Raw genomic sequence first — 15,980 nt, 5'->3', positions numbered from 1 at the left:
ATTTAGGTACTTGAGCTTCCTGTATCTATAAGAAGGTAGGTATGCAAGGAATGTACTTGTGAGCTCATCACAAGGCCAGGGTGGGGGTGGAGAGGAGGAACAGAGAGTGTAGAAACTTCCCTATTCCAGGCATGTTGTTGTTTCCTGGATAATTCTAATTTCCTGAATGGAAGAGGAAGGTCATCCACAGGCACATAGGAACTGCCCAACTGGGGACTGAGGGCCTCTCTGGCCCAGTCTCTCACCCCCAACAATAGCACATCATGAGCAGGTATGACCAGCTGCATCCCCTTTTAGCAAGACAGACTGATTTCAGCCCTGAATTTAACTTCCACTGCATGCATGGCAAAGTAGCACTGATATCCCCGAAGAAAATAAGCAATAACTACAAGTCCATGTGTGCAGTTGGCCAGATAATGAAACTTGGCCTGTCCTGCCAACACAGAGTTGAAGCTGCAAGGTGGCTGCTTTTCCCTCCTGATGCCTTCTAGACTTGGGTTTGTTTTTTTTTTTTGTTGTTTGTGATTACTGCATGATTAAGAGAGGATTTGCAAGCCCAGCGCATCTGTCAGTCAGGCTGCCAGTATCGTCACCCACGTGCATGTGACCAGCAGGCATGTACACGTGAAATCATTCCCTCTCTCATGACACCTCTTCCATCATCTTTCTCTCTCACTTCCTCTTCCCTCTCTCTCTTTCTTTCTTTTTACTACACATGTTGATAACTAGGTATGATATACAATTCTTTGGAAACAAGTATATTTAAACATTTCTTTCAAGAAATATTCAATTATTAAATATAATTCCAACTAGCATCACAGAAAAATCCCTTTGTCCTGAACTTTTACAGACTGGGAATGGGAAGGCAACTGTGATGGAAAAAAGCACATCTGACCAACTAGGAGGCCGATACAATAATGTATGATTAAAACTGTGCATAGAAACTCCACACAGTTTCTTAACACACAGTTTCAAAAAATGTTTTTGAACTTCTAATGCAGTAAGCTAATGTTATCCTAAAGCAGCGGGAGTTAAAAAAGTGCGCTGGCTGGAAAATATATGCTAGCATAGGCTGAACACACATTTTAAATTTGAGGGAGCAAAGAAGCCTCTCTGCTGTGATTTATGCTTTTTTGTGCACAAACATGACTTGGGTACAAAAAAAGTCATCTTTTCTGCTCAGAAATCCCATTGTAGATGCTGGAAGTCCACCTTCTGCCCATAGACTGACACAAATGCTGGAAACTTTATTCCACCTCTGACTAGGAGTAAAATTTCCCGCACTAATAAACCTGATAAGCCAGAAAACCTCTCTGCCGTGGTGGGGAAATAGTTAATTCCTTCATTTGCATGGGATTTTCATGCGAGAGCACTAAGCAGGATGCACAGTTTTACACACATGTTTTGTGCTCAAAACTACTTGCTGCATCGGGCAGGGACAGCTCAAGGCAACCTGCTGCCTGAGACAAGAAGCGAGATGCTGCCCCCAACACCCAAAAGGCATACACTCAACAACAGTGCACACATCCCCCTGCCCCCCCCCCCCCCCTTCAGTCAGAATAGTCACAATGTTTTTTGCCTTCAAGCAGGAAAACGCAGGATTGATCTTGGTGGCAGTGTTCAAGGGAGTCTCACCACAGGACTGGCTCAAGGGCAAATGGTGCCCTGGACAAAAATAGTTGATTGATGCCCCCCCCCCCCCCCCAGCTGATCCCTGCAATTCAGGGTGAAAGGGTAAAGAAGTCAGATGGGTGGAGAGGGGTAGAAGGGTGAACACTCCCCACCTCAAACTGTCATTGATTAGCAAGGATGGGCACACTGAGGGGCAGATTTATGTGTGTAGGGGGTTACGCGCGCCGGGCCTATTTTCAAAAGTCCTGGCGGCGCGTATAAAGCCCCGGGACGTGTGTAAGTCCCGGGACTTGAAAAAAGGGGCGGGGCGTGTTGGTCCAGGGGCGGGGCCGGAGCCTCCAGGCACAGCGGCCTTTTGCTGCTGTGCCCGGGTTCACTGGCCAGCCATTGGCCGGCGTGCACAAAACTTGCGCCTGCCAAAAGGCAGGCGTAACTAGGTAAGATAACTTTTTTAGGGGGGTTTAGCTTAGGGCTGGGGGGCGGGAGAGTTAGGGGAAGGGAACGTGGGGTGGGGGAAGGGAATGGAGGAAGGCAGCACGGCTCAGCGCACGCAAAGTGCACAATTGTGCACCCCCTTGTGCGCGCCAACCCTATTTTATAACATGTGCGCGTATGTTTTAAAAATCTGCCCTATCTCTCTCCCCCTGACCTCAGCATGCTCCCCCTTCCCCACCCCCCACCACCACACTAGTGCTATAAAACATTACAAGAAAAACTCCTAAGGGCCCTATTTCCAATAAAGAAAGCCCTGGCCAGTTCTAGATTCCAAGCAAATCTATTTTTTTTAATTGTTTGATAGCATTACATCAACAATTTTAGAAAATGGATGCAAGATCTTATTCAGATGATATTTACACAAAATATAGCCCAAGTAAGGAGAAAAATACAAAATAAAAAGACCATAATACATAAATAGAAATCTGCAAACAAAAACTAAACTGGAAAAACCACAACAAGCCAAACAATGATGTAGCACAACATTACTATTCTTTATAAAATATCAAACAAAATAAAGAAATATGTCATGAATCATAATAGTAAAATCATACTAATAAAAAGAATAAATATTTCAAAACATTTGATAAGTATCCAATAATTTAAAAATGTTATAAATTTCCCAAAACACCAATAAAATATTTCTAAACAGCAGAAACATTAAATAACATCCATTAATTAAAACCAAAATGGATTTAAACATCTCTCCATACCTGGAATCTTTTGATTTCAAGTCACACTGAGATTGCCTTGGATTGGGGGAGGGGATGCACAAACTTTATCCTCTCTCTCAGACACACACATGTTCCTTCTGCCACACGCTCTCCATCTTCGTACACATGCCCATACTCTCACATGCACCCCTCTCTCTCTCACGTACACAAGCTCCCACTTCCTCATACACATGCAAATTGTGTGTGTGTGTGTGTGTGCGTGCGCAAGCCTGTGGGGGAGGGGTTGTGCATGTGTGTGACACATAGGTTCTTACACATGCATGCACAGGCTAGCACATGCATACACACACGTTCATTCCCATACATACAGACACAATGGTTCTCACTCTCGCACTTACACATGCACATTGTAACACACACGGGCTCTCGCTCTCAGGGCCTCCCCATCAATTTCGGCAGCATCGGGATGGGATCTCCTGTGGCCTGCTGGCGCTTTCTTCAGGCCATGACTGGATTGGTCATGCTGGTGGCACCCAGGGTGACTGCCCAATGCATCCTACCAACACTGCTCACATACCAATCACTATCAATCCCTAGCCCAGTATCTCTCGCTCTCACACACACATACACATCACTGTCACCCCCTTGCCCTAGACCAGTTTTTCTTTTTCACCAGTCCGTCACCCCTTTCCCAAACCAGTCTCTCTCTAACTCACCAATCACTGTCACACCCCTTCTTAGACCAGTTTCTCTCTCTCTAATTCACCAGCCCCATAGTAGCCTCTCTATCACCAAACCCTGTCACCCCTTCCCCAGACCAGTGTCTAACTCACTGACACCTCCTCCTCCCAAACAGTTTCTCTCACCAGTTATTCACCCCCTCTCCCCCACCCGTCTCTCTCTCACCGGTCACTGTCACTCCCTCCCCCAGATTCTCTCTCCAGTCACTGTCACTGCCTCCCCCAGACCACTTTATCTATAAGTCTCCTTAGTCACTGTCACCCCTCTCCCCAGACCAGTCTCTCTCTGACTCTCAGACCAATGCAATACCGTGTGCTTGCTGCAGCACACGGCTCAACACATGATTGGATATGTGTTTTGAATGCTTGTCCATAACCCCCAGTGCAAAACGTGTAAATTCATGTTGATGAGGCTATTAGCTATTCCCCCCAATTTAAAAAAAAAAAAGTGCGGCCAATGCGCACATTTTTACCCTAAAAAATTAACGCCTACCCTGGAGCAAGCGTTAATTCTTGAGGAGCCCAAAAGGTTTACAGAAAAGCACAAAATACTGTTTTTCTGTAGTTCCTCCAACTTAATATTAAGTGGCTGTGCACAGGTTACGAAAATGGTCGCTCATAAAATGGAGCATCTATTTTCCTAACCCGCTGACTGCCGTCTCTCCTGGGTGCCTGACACCGAGGAGATGCTAAGGATGCAAAAGTTTCTCTAGTGGCCTTCTTTTTACTGCGCCAGCTAATTTAAATATTAAATTGGGCCCGGGAGAGGTGGATCGGCGCATGTTAAGAGAGCGGGCACTCAGTCATATCAATGCTCCCCTCACACCAGGCTCTCTCTTCAGTCACTCTCTCCCATCCAGACCAATGATTCATTCTCTCTCTCCCCCCCCCCCCCCCCCCTCTCTCCAGGAGGGGCAGGAGCAGCTGCATTTGGCCAGCAGGTGTTTGTCAAGGCAGCACTGCTACTAAAGAGCAATCCTTCCCACCCAAGACCACTGTCTCTCTCTCTCTCTCCAGGTGCAGGGAAGAGACTCTACATATTCAGGAGGTTCCAGCAGAAGTATCACTGCAGGCAGCGCTGCTACTGAAGATCGGAGCCTACAGAATGTCTTCCACGGGTCTCCTGCTCTGCTGCCCCACCCCAAACTCCCTAGTGTGTGTGTGCGCGCGTGTAGGTGTTGTTTCGACGTCAGCTCTGCTGCAGGCATCTGTCTTGTTCCACCGCGGTCCCTCCCTGTCTCACTGCAATCCTTACAATAAAAGTGAGTTCCTGTTTGGCCACCTCCTCTCCCGCAGGCTGCCGAGTGCCAAAGCCAGCAGAGGTGGACAAGAAACCCAATCACAGACCAGCGTTGCTTGCCGGCACACAGGCCACAAAACAACAAAGCAGCTCTGCACAGGCCATACTGCCACCAGCAGGGACATTGCTCATCCAGGTACCAAAGCACGAGGGATAGAGGTGGCTGAAAACGGAGAGCCTCTATGGCGACGTGATGACGCAGGACGCTGCAGGTGTCTTGCACTTTACAGTCCGCGAGGCAGACGCCGCAGGGGCGTTTTGAGTGGAGCATTTTTTGCCACCACTAAAGTATGTTGCCTGAAGCGGCCGCTGCACCCTCCCTCATTACAGAACCTCCCCTGGCATCGAGAGTAACTTTGGAACACAAAAAATGTGCATAAAACTAAAGGTGAAAATGTGCACTATGAGAAACGCACCTTTTTGCATGGGCTTCCAGGATATGACTGAAGTTACCAAGGCAGCGGTTGCTGTAATGGAATATTTAGTGGCAAATCCAGGACTTATACTTGGAGCTCATTTATGAGGGGAAGCAATTCTGATGAAGTGGGCTCTGTCCTCGAAAGCTCGTGCCTCAATAAATTGGTTAGTATATAAGATGCCACTCGCCTCTTATCATTTAGCTGTTCTTGAGCCATGGGGAAAATGTCTTTTTCTGATGGAAACCAGGATATATTATCTCAGAATCTATTGATCACATTTTCCTGTCTTACATATTCCTTATAAATGGCATTCAGCCCACGGGAACAATTTATTATGGAATAGCTATGTCATCATAAACTAAAAGAACCAGGGTGTGAATGGGGTCATAATTTGTGTGGAGGGCAGAGTGCTCGCTAGTTTCAACGAGACAGCCACAGAGGAGCCCCAAATATTTGTTGCAGCCTGAGTGAAACTGCTCCTCCTCAAACTGTATATATACTGTAACTTCTTGTTCAATGTGCTTTGTTCTTTTCTTTCTTTCTTTCTTTCTTTTCCATCTTTTGGCACTTCAAAGTGTAGATACTTCCATGTCTCCAGAGGGCTCACAACTAAGTTTGCACCTGAGGCATTGGAGGGTAAAGTGACTTACCCAGGGTCACAAGGAATAGCAGTGGGATTTGAACCCTGGTTTCCTTCCTGTTGTTCTAATCATTAAGTTACTCCTCCACTCATAAATTGTAATGCTACTGTAACTAAATTCAATTTAATTTTGATTATCTACCTTGAGACTATCTTGGGAAAAGGCAGAATATCAAATGCTTGTAGATAAATTCATAAAACCATAATGCTGTTGTCCAATTTTGAGTCCTTGTGCTGTAGCATGGTTGATGCATCCTAGTAGGTGAACTCACTAGGTCCACGCCAACAGCTGGCGGACACACCCTTGGCAGGACTGAACTAGACCTTCACCTATACCAGCCCCATTCCCTGCAGATTGAGCCCATGGGTTCCAGGGGCTGGCGAGTGTCCCTAAAGGCAGTCAGAAAAAGAGAATCCAGAGCTGGGTTGAGATCAAGGCAGCAGTAATCTGTCGGTTACCAAGTTCAGGCCGAGGGTCAGGGCAGGTAGCGAGCAAGACATAGTCGGGGTCTATATCAGAAGTCAGTACCAGGCAGCAGGCAAGAGAATGGTCCGGGTCCATAGCAGAGGTCCGTACGAGGAGGTCAGGCAGACAGAGGACCTGGACGGTGCGTGGCAGGGAGCAGGAACGAGGCAAGGCTGGGACTGGAGCAAGCAGGGCTGGAGTAAGGCAAGGCAAGAATAAGAACAAGGCTGGAGCGAGGCAGGATCAGGAACGTGACAGGAGTAGCAACATGCACTAAGGAAGACCTGTTGCTGAGACCCTGAAATGAAGCGCAGCTGGGGTTTAAAAAAACCAGCCGTGCCAAAACGCACTGGCTAGGCTTTCCTGAAATAGGGCCTTGAAGTTTGGGGAGCATGTGCACGCCTAGAGCAAGGTGCAGTGCGTCAAGACCCGGGGCACGATGGCAGCGCCCCAGCTGTGCGGGAGGCTTGGGTGGTGTCCAGGGCCTCGGCAGTGCTTAGGGTAAGTGTGGTCAGTTGCGACCTTCTCGGAACATTACAGCTGTGGCCTGTCATCTGGTATAACTTGTTTGCTGCATGGTGTGCCCCTATCCAACCCAAGGCAATCTGAAATCAATGACCAAGCCACAAGGTCCCAGCCAGCTTGGGAAGAAAACTCTTCAGCTTTACGAAAGGTGGGCAAACCTCTCTCTAAATTTGTGACACACTTGGTTTGCGCTAATAAAAAGGCTTTGCATAAAGGCCAGCATAGTTAGACAAAAAACAAGTAGGGCCTGCAAGCATCATCAGACACCAGCACAGGTAGTACTGTCGAACCACTATTTGAGTCTTTCCATGGCCATCTGCCTCCGCTCATCAGGACCTCCCTCTCTTCCCACCACCTCCTGCCTCCTTTCCTCTGGACTTCCCTTGCTACCTTTTAGTTGCTGGGGTCCTCTCTCCTTCTCATCTGCCTTCTGCCCCATTCCGCAGGCTCTGCCCCCATCTGCCATCACTCTCCTGCCACCTCACTTCATATCACAGTTTGATTCCAGCTATGGTGGTGTCTACTCAGCATGGCTTTGGGCAGACTCACTCCTCTCAGCTACTTCTGAAGGATTTAGTATTGGATTCAGCAAGACCACATGCTCCAAGTCAACAGAATCAGTCCTCCTCCCCTTCAAACACACCGGGAAGAATTTCAGAGAATGAGAGAACAGGCTCTCGCTGGGCCCCCTCACTCCCAGTCTTTTGATTCTCTCTTCCTGCTGCAAACCACCAACATTTCCCATGACTTGTGCTGGTAACCAGAAACCCGACAGCAGGTGGACACTTTGTTTACTGCAGTTTTCGAATTCATGTGATGTTTAGTGCAAAACTACAATTTTTCAACTAATTTACATGTTTCACTTTACCCTCCGTTACCTCAGGTACAAAACTAGATTGTAAACCCTGTGGAGATAGGGAAATACCTACAGTACCTGAATGTAATCTGCTTTGATGTACACTTTGAAGTGCCAAAAAGCAGAATATCAAAAAATTATTAAAAAAAATATCTGCATGATTTTTTATTTTTATATTCTGCCTTATGTGACTGTATGACAATGATAAGTGTCCTATAGGGGGATCCACTCATAAATCTGAGTTTCCTTTTAGTACGCAGTCCTAGTATCTGATCAACAGAATAATATACACTCTTGTGCAGTATAATATGAACTACCTTCAGTCTTCTTCAAGGAGGAAATCAGGCCTCCAGAATCCTCTGCCACTCACATTTCCTCTGACTGGGGTCAATTTATTTCTCATATTTACCCCATGGGTGGTCTGTCTTTGTCATTTATCATGTAGTTCTCTTCCTATGGGTGCCCATATCCAGAAAACAAGGAGTTAAGCTTATTTGCTCTGAGTCTTATGACATCAGATTGATCAAATATGAACACAGGTGAAAGCAAACATTAAAGGTTAGAAAGCTGGGGATTCTTCACCCATGGCTCAGCCAGAGATAGATTTTGTCCCTAGGCCAGGGGTGCTCAAACCAGTCCTTGGGGCCTCTCCAGCCAGTCAGGTTTTCAGGATATCTCTAATGAATATGCATGAGATTTATTTGTGTACTACCTCCTGTGTAGGCAAATATTTCTCATGTATATTCATGAGGAATATTCTGAGAACCTGAGTGGCTGGCTGGGGGGGGGAGGGAGCCCTGAGGACCGGTTTGAGCGCCCTGCCCTGGGTACTATCAGAGCAGGCGTGGTACTGCTGCCCTCTGCTACCCCAGCAGAACTCTGTCCTTGCAGCCCTGTGATCTCCTCTCCCAATTTCATCCCCAGCCAATTCATTTCCCACCTCCTCTAGCTGGGCTTTCTGTCCCATTGCTCCACCACCCCACAAACCTCACAACTACTGCTCCGGTATAGATGCTGCTCTTCTCACAAGACAGTGTATGTCCCGAGATTCCAGAATTTAGCCAAATTAAACATTCCTGCACCCAATCTGACTAAACTTTCTAGTACAAAAGAACGATCTTTCATCATTGCTGGATCAACAATATGGAACACCATGCCCTCTGAATTACGCCAGGAACTCTGTCACAAAAAATTTAAACAAAACCTTAAAACCTGGCTATTTAAAAAAGCCTACTATCAATAATCTGAATCCTCATCTACTCTTCCTAACATCCACAATCTATCATATATTGTTTATATGCTATTTATACAAAGTTATATACTGTATTGTACTCAAGTTACCATGTTATATTGTAAAGCGCAATGCTGAATTACTGTTTGTATGTAAACCGAGGTGATGTTATTTACGTACCCCGGTATAGAAAAATCTATAAATAAATAAATAAGTGAGCACAGTGTCTGTACCTCCAGATTTGGCCCACAGACTCCAGAACTTTAAAGGAATTATTGGGGGTCTGGGCCAACACCAGAAAACTCTAGGTGAAGCAGGGAAGTACCTGTGAGGGCCACAAAAGAGGAAATCATCCGGGCCTATGCAGGCAGAAAGGAGGAGCATCAGCTGTATGGGCAGGAAGAAGAATCTCTCACGAGCGGAAGAAAGGGCAGACGTGTCAGCCAGAGCAGTCAAAAAAGGAGGAGGAGGAATCCATTGAACCACGTGGATCCAAAGGAGGAAGCTGATGCTTCCTCCTTTGGATCCACATGTGAGAGTGTGGGAGTGTGAGAGTGTGGGAGAATGTATTTCTTGGAGAGGGAGAGAAGTGAGTGTGAGTGGGCATGTGTGTGTGTGAGGGAGTGTTTGACCAAGTGTGTGTGAATGAGTAAGACAGAATATATGAGTGGGAGTGTGTGTGAGAATGTATGTTGGAGAATGAGAAGTGTGAGTGTGTAAAGGAGCATGGGTAAGAATGAGCATGTGAGTGAGAGTGTATGTGTAAGAACAAGCATATATGTGGGAGAGACAGTGTAAGGATGAAATTGTGAGTATATAAGAAAGGAGAAAATTTGTGCACATATTGCCTCCCCCCCCCCCCCCCACCTTCCGGCTAACTGACACAAATTTCAGGGTGGCTCGACCTCAAAAGTTTCCAGGTAAACCGTTGTCTGGCACTCACAGGAAGTACAGTGTCCTTGCTCCTTCCAGGCTTCTGTAAGGGAGACTGAGTTTGTGACTGCCAGACTGCAGGCTCATTTAGTCCCCAAGGTACAGACAAGGGCAACCAAAATGATAAAGGGGATGGAACAACTCCCTTATGAGGAAAGGTTAAAAATGTTAGGGTTGTTCAGCTTGTAGAAGAATCGGCTGAGGGCGGATATGATAGAAATCTATAAAATCATAAATAGAATAGAAAGGTTAAATGTAAATTGGTTATTTTATCTTTCATAAAATACAAAGGCTAGGGGACACTGAAGTTAGTAAGTAGCACATTCAAAACAAATCAGAGAAAATTCTTTTTCACACAATGCAAAATTAAGTTCTGGAATTCATTGTCAGAGGATGTGGTTAAGGCAATTAAGGTAGCTGGTTTAAAAAAGGTTTGGACAAATTCCTGGAGAAGTAGTTCATAAACTTATTAACCAAGTAAACCTAGGGTATAGCTATTAATTATCACTATGTGATAGCAGCATGGGATCTATTTACTGTTTGGGATCTTGCCAGGTACTTGTGACCTAGATTGGCCACTGTTGAAAACAGGGTACTGAGCTTGATGAAACCTCGGTCTAATCCAGTATGACAATTATGATGCACATTGTCTTGTTAGAAGAACAGCGCCTATACTGGAGCTGCACAGGGTGGTGCAATGGTATTAGGTATCCTAAGCAAACCTTACAGCTTTACATCCCCACCCCGGGACCTCCCCACACACAATTAAAAATGATGCATTTATAATAACAGATTTTACATGAATAAAAGATGTTGTGATAAAAATATTACTTACAACATGTATTGCAAAAGAGACACATGGAACCCATATGGTATTAAGTGTGTTGTACCGCATGTTGGATGTGAGTTTGGCCTTGAAAAAGCTATAGGTAAACTGAACTATAATTATAATATAGTAAACCTTCCATAGCAAAACAGCACTAACTGCTAGCACTCAAACAGTAACAACCCTATGTATAAAAAGGCAACACTGCAAGTATTATCCTGGGCTCTAAATTACCAATACACCTCCTGTTAGGAAAACAGAACAAGCCAGGCTGCTATAGATCCCTACTCAGAAACTACCTAGGAGAATACTTCATCTCAGTTACACATGCGGAACACAGACAGATCATCATCAAATACAGAATAGAGAGACCATCTATCTATAATAAAGAGGGAAGATGCCCCACACCTGCATCACTGGTATGCAAACGGAACTTTGCCCCCCCCCCCCTCTCTGCCCCACTCTGTATTGGAATTGAGCTTTGCCCCTCTCTTTCCCTGTACTCTTCAGCTCTGCCCCTCTGTCTCTGTATTGTGCAATCCACTCTCTACTGCCACATATGGAAACTGAGCTCCTCCCCATCTCTGGCTGTACTCATCCACTCTCTCTTTTTCTCTGAATAGTCAATTCACTCTCTGCAACCACACAGCACATCCGAGTTCAGCATGCGCTCTCTACTACCATACACCTCAGTTATGCACTTTCTACACATCACAGTATTTCCCCAACCTTGGATGGGCTTTTACTACTAGTAAAGTATAAATAGAAATGTGTAGATAAAAACTGAACTGGAAACCACAATAAGCCAGACTGTATGCAGTGCAACAATGGGAAAATAATCACCACCAGTCCTCAAAACATCAAACAATAAAATCAAGAAAAATAAAACATGAATCATAATTAGAAAAACCACATTATTAAAGAAATATTTCAAAACCACTAACAAATAGAATATAATCTAATAATTAAAAACTCATACAAATTATTAAAAAATGTTCCAAACACCAATAAAATATTTCAAAACAACAGATACAACAAATATCACCCAATGATTAAAACTGATAAAGATTTTTAAAATTTTCCTCATGCTCTCCGTACTTGGGATCTTTTGATTTCCAGTCATTCTGAGATTGTTGTGAATTTATGGGGAGCGTGGAGCGGGGCCCCAGTCACAAACTTTTTTCCCGCTCTCTCGCATATATACAAACTCTCTCTTACACATACTCTCTCTCTCACACACACACACACACACATGCTTTCACACACACATATGCACTTATGCTCTCTCTCCATTCCCCCTCTCCAAACATGCAAACAGCAGCAGTAACAACCTCATCTTTGGAAGGACAGATGGCTGGGAAGCCTGCTCTCTCTTCTGTTTGTGAGCCTGTGGACCCATCTGATGGTGTGCTTGCTCAGTTCTCCTCTCTTTCTGCCATGCCAACCCAACTGATGCTGCTCCTCTCTTCTGTTGCTAACGTGGACCCAGCCAACATTGCTCCTCTCTTCCACTGCCACCGCTCGGGCCTGGTCAATGCTGCCACCATGAACCCAGCTGACGCTGTATCTCTCTTTCACCACCGCAGGGGTCAGCCAACACTGCTCCACCTCTGGAGTCCTTCCAACCCCATGCAGCCAATGACCGTCCTGCTCTTTAGGGCCGTGGCAATTGAGCCTTTTTCTTCCCCTCCCCAGGGCAACATGACTTTTGCTTCCGGCCGTGGGGGCAGGAAGGAGGAGGCCCAGAATCCTGCCACAAGCAAGAGTCAGGAGTGTTGGTCTGCTGGCTAAAGTGGACGCAATGGTGGCTGCTCCCAAACTTTTGACACTCTAGGCAGCCACCAGCCCTGGAGCTGCAGCTTTCAGGTCCATGGGAGTGGAAAAGAACTGGAGGCAGAGCTGGAAAGAGAGAATGGGATTCCAATCAGATTGTAGGGCAGCTGGGGTGGCAAAAATGGCTGGTGGGATTGAAGGGCGATGGGCAAGAACTTTTCTGCCCCCAGAATGTTTCCACCCTAGGCACAAATCTACTGTGTCTGTGCATAGTCCAGACTTGGGATAAACTATAGTCAAGCAAGCGACCAAGCTAACAGCAGTGTTAGATCTAAGCCACAATGCCTGTAGCCCAGCCACCTTCTGCTCAGATTCTTCCCTCCAAGCCAGTACGGACTCATGTCTCAACACGGTGGTAGGGGCTGCATTTCCCTCTGAACGAGTATTGACCCAATGTCCCAACACGGTGCTGAGACATTCTCTTCCTATTTATATATTTATCTATTTAAAACTACTTAATATTCTGCCCATGTCCAACAAACGTTTTTCAATGTGGATTACATCAAAAACATTCATAGATGAAATCATAGATACAAACATGTTAAAACACAATAAAAGATTAGAACTACATTCAATTATATACCTCCTTAAAATATAATGCCTTCAAATATTTTCTGAAAACTTTTAAATCCTGCTTATCCCTCAAACTTGCCAATAACGCACTCCACAGCTGAGGGAAAAGTCTTTACTCAGGGGTCTGTTGTAACTTATAGTCTCACGTTACTGGTACTGACAGCAATTGTGATTGTGAGGACCTTAAACATGCCGGGGCACACAGCTTTATTTTATTTACTATATATAAAATCTTATGTATCAGGACTAAAATCTCAAACTGACACCTCCACGTTACAGGCAACCAATGCAACTGATTCAGCACGGGAGTAAGGTGCTCATTCAGCCTCTTACCAGAGATATGTCGAGCAGTTGCATGCTGAAAAGTTGCAGTCATTATTTGTATAAATGTTCTAAATAAATCTTGGGAAAGCAAATATCTAAGAGATATTAACATGTTTAAGCTTATAAAATGCCACTTTAGCAACACGCTTTATGTCTGGTTCAGTACTGTCTGAGGGGTGAAAAGCAATGTTCCTGCATGGTATTAGGGACATTCTTCTCTTTGAGCCAGTATCGACCCAGGGCCCCATCACTGTCTTAGGGAACACTACCCTCTAAGCCAGTAAAAACATAAGATATGTCCCATGTAACGCCTTATGCGATGTTATGTTTATTGTAAACCGGTATGATTTGTAGTCTCTACAGGAATGTCGGTATATAAAAGCTCAAAATAAATATGCCATACTGGGTCAGACCAAGGGTCCATCAAGCCCAGTATCCTGTTTCCAACAGTGGCCAAACCAAGACACAAGAACCTGGCAAGTACCCAAACATTAAATAAATCTCAAGCTACTATTAAGCCAGTATCCCCCATGATGTTAGGAGCACTTTCCTCTAAAACAGTACTGACCCAGCATAATGTTACAAGGCACCGTACAGAGTACTCTGAACAGGGTATTTCTTGGAGGACTGCTAAGGGTTATAGCACAAGGACCTGTCTAGAATTCCAGCACAGGTTGGCACCCACTGAAATTCCTCCAGTAGATAGACCCTCACCATGCTGAGAAAACCGTTGCCACATTCTTTAATACTGTAGCCAGGGAGAGAACCCTGCTGTGTGATGCTCCTTCTTTTACCCTCTTTATAAAGCCACAGTTAGAAAGTTTAAAGCCAGTTTAGTTGTATATTCTCAGAGTAGCATTGAATGTAGCAGGGGGATTTCTTTAGGGGATGGAGGATTCACTTTACCTTTCTGTACTGTTTTCTCTTTTTGTTGTTTTGCCTCTCCGTCTCATTCTGTACACTTTCCAGCAGGGCCCCCTCAATGAGCAGCTGGTCTTCATCTGAACTACTGAAAGGTGTGGGGTGAGCTGCTATCTGTTGCCCCAGTTTTGTCTCAGCCTTCAAAGCTTCTCGTGGAGAGAGAGTCCCATCCGATTCTATCAGAGAAAATGGGGGAGAACTTGTCTTTGGGACCCGCAGGCTCCTGGACCTTCTCTGTTTCTTCCTGTAGCCCTTGGGCCCCTCAGTAATCAGGGGACTCTTCCCATTGAGATCTCCCAGCTCCCCATAGAAGTTGAAGCTGGTGCTGACCGCGTCCCTGTCCCCTGAGGACGGTAAGGGGTCCCAGCCTAGGCACTCCTTGGGGTAGTCAATTTCCTCCAGTCGGTCATAGAAGCCTGTAGAGGTGTCAAGAAGTGCAGGAGATTTGGGTTTCCTCAGGGAATATGACTTTTTGATTTTCTTGGAGTCCCTGCTGGATGTCATCTTTTCAATGTGTTCTGGAAATTCTTGGACAGGATGGGATCCTAATCAATTCTTTAAACAATTTAGTGTCTCTTCTAGGTCGCTGGTTTTGTACGTATCCTTAGAGGGCTGTTTCCTGCAGCAACTGTGATGTGGTCAGTCTCGCTCCTCCTGGTTCATCTGCAGTATCTGCTGTCTCAGTGACTAATGACTGTGTGCTAGATGTGTGTGATTAAGAGTCAGGAATTTCCCTGCCCCTGGGTGAATCAGACTGACATGAGGTGCCTCATGCACCCGCCCACACATCACCATTTGATCTCCTTATTCTTGGAAATCTGAGAGCACTGTAAAAATTACAGGGCTTATCAGGTGGAGCAATGTTAGGGGGCAAAGGTTGGCCGTGACTGGAACACCACTACCCCTCCACCTCTCTCCCTCTATTTGCTCACTTCCTGCCAAGAGGCCAGAGGCTGGTTGTAAAGTGCAGAAGGTGAAAGTCAGTTGCCAGTGTCAGCTGGTGAGAGGAAGCAAGAGAGTGAGGGGCCCTTTAAAACTGTGAGGTAGATTTTAAAAGGGTTACGCGCATAAGTTATGCGCGTAACCCTTTCAAAACCCCCCTGCGCGCGCCGAGCCTATTTTGCATAGGCTCGGCGGTGCGCGCAAGCCCCGGGACGCGCATAAGTCCCGGGGCTTTGCTAGGGGGGGGCGTGTCGGGGGGCGGCGTGAAGTTCAGGGCGTTCCGGGGGGGCATGTCGGGGCGTGGTGTCGGCCCGGGGGCGTGACCAAGGCCTCAGAAATCGCTCCCGGGCCGGGGAATCGCGCGGCAGCGGCCGATCGGCGCGAGCGAGTTACGCCTGCCTGGAGCAGGCATAACTTTCACGATAAAGGTAGGGGGGTGTAAATAGGGCTGGGGGGGTAGGTTAGGTAGGGGAAGGGAGGGGAAGGTGGGGGGAGGCCAAAGGAAAGTTCCCTCCAAGGCCGCTCCGATTTTGGAGTGGCCTTGGAGGGAAGCACGCACAGGGCAGCACGCACAGGGCTCGGCGCGTGCAAGGTGCACAAATGTGCACCCCCTTGCGTGCGCCAACCCCGGATTTTATAAGATACGCATG

The 15,980-nt window shown here is 46.2% G+C and overlaps 1 protein-coding gene across 1 annotated transcript in view; it reads right to left on the bottom strand.

The window, feature by feature from the left end:
* LOC115096979 overlaps positions 1–15,113 on the bottom strand; it is a 28,742-nt gene extending 13,629 nt beyond the window's left edge. The window contains exon 1 of the mRNA XM_029612338.1: positions 14,374–15,113. Within this exon, the coding sequence (XP_029468198.1) occupies positions 14,374–14,892 (519 nt within the window). The 5' untranslated portion in view covers positions 14,893–15,113. The remainder of the gene's footprint in view (positions 1–14,373) is intronic.
* Positions 15,114–15,980: the final 867 nt, after the last annotated feature.

Source organism: Rhinatrema bivittatum, chromosome 8 (genome assembly GCF_901001135.1).
Source record: "Rhinatrema bivittatum chromosome 8, aRhiBiv1.1, whole genome shotgun sequence".
Lineage (NCBI taxonomy): Eukaryota > Metazoa > Chordata > Amphibia > Gymnophiona > Rhinatrematidae > Rhinatrema > Rhinatrema bivittatum.
Note: the sequence above shows the minus strand (reverse complement) of the source record. Positions and strands in the feature narration are given on the sequence as shown.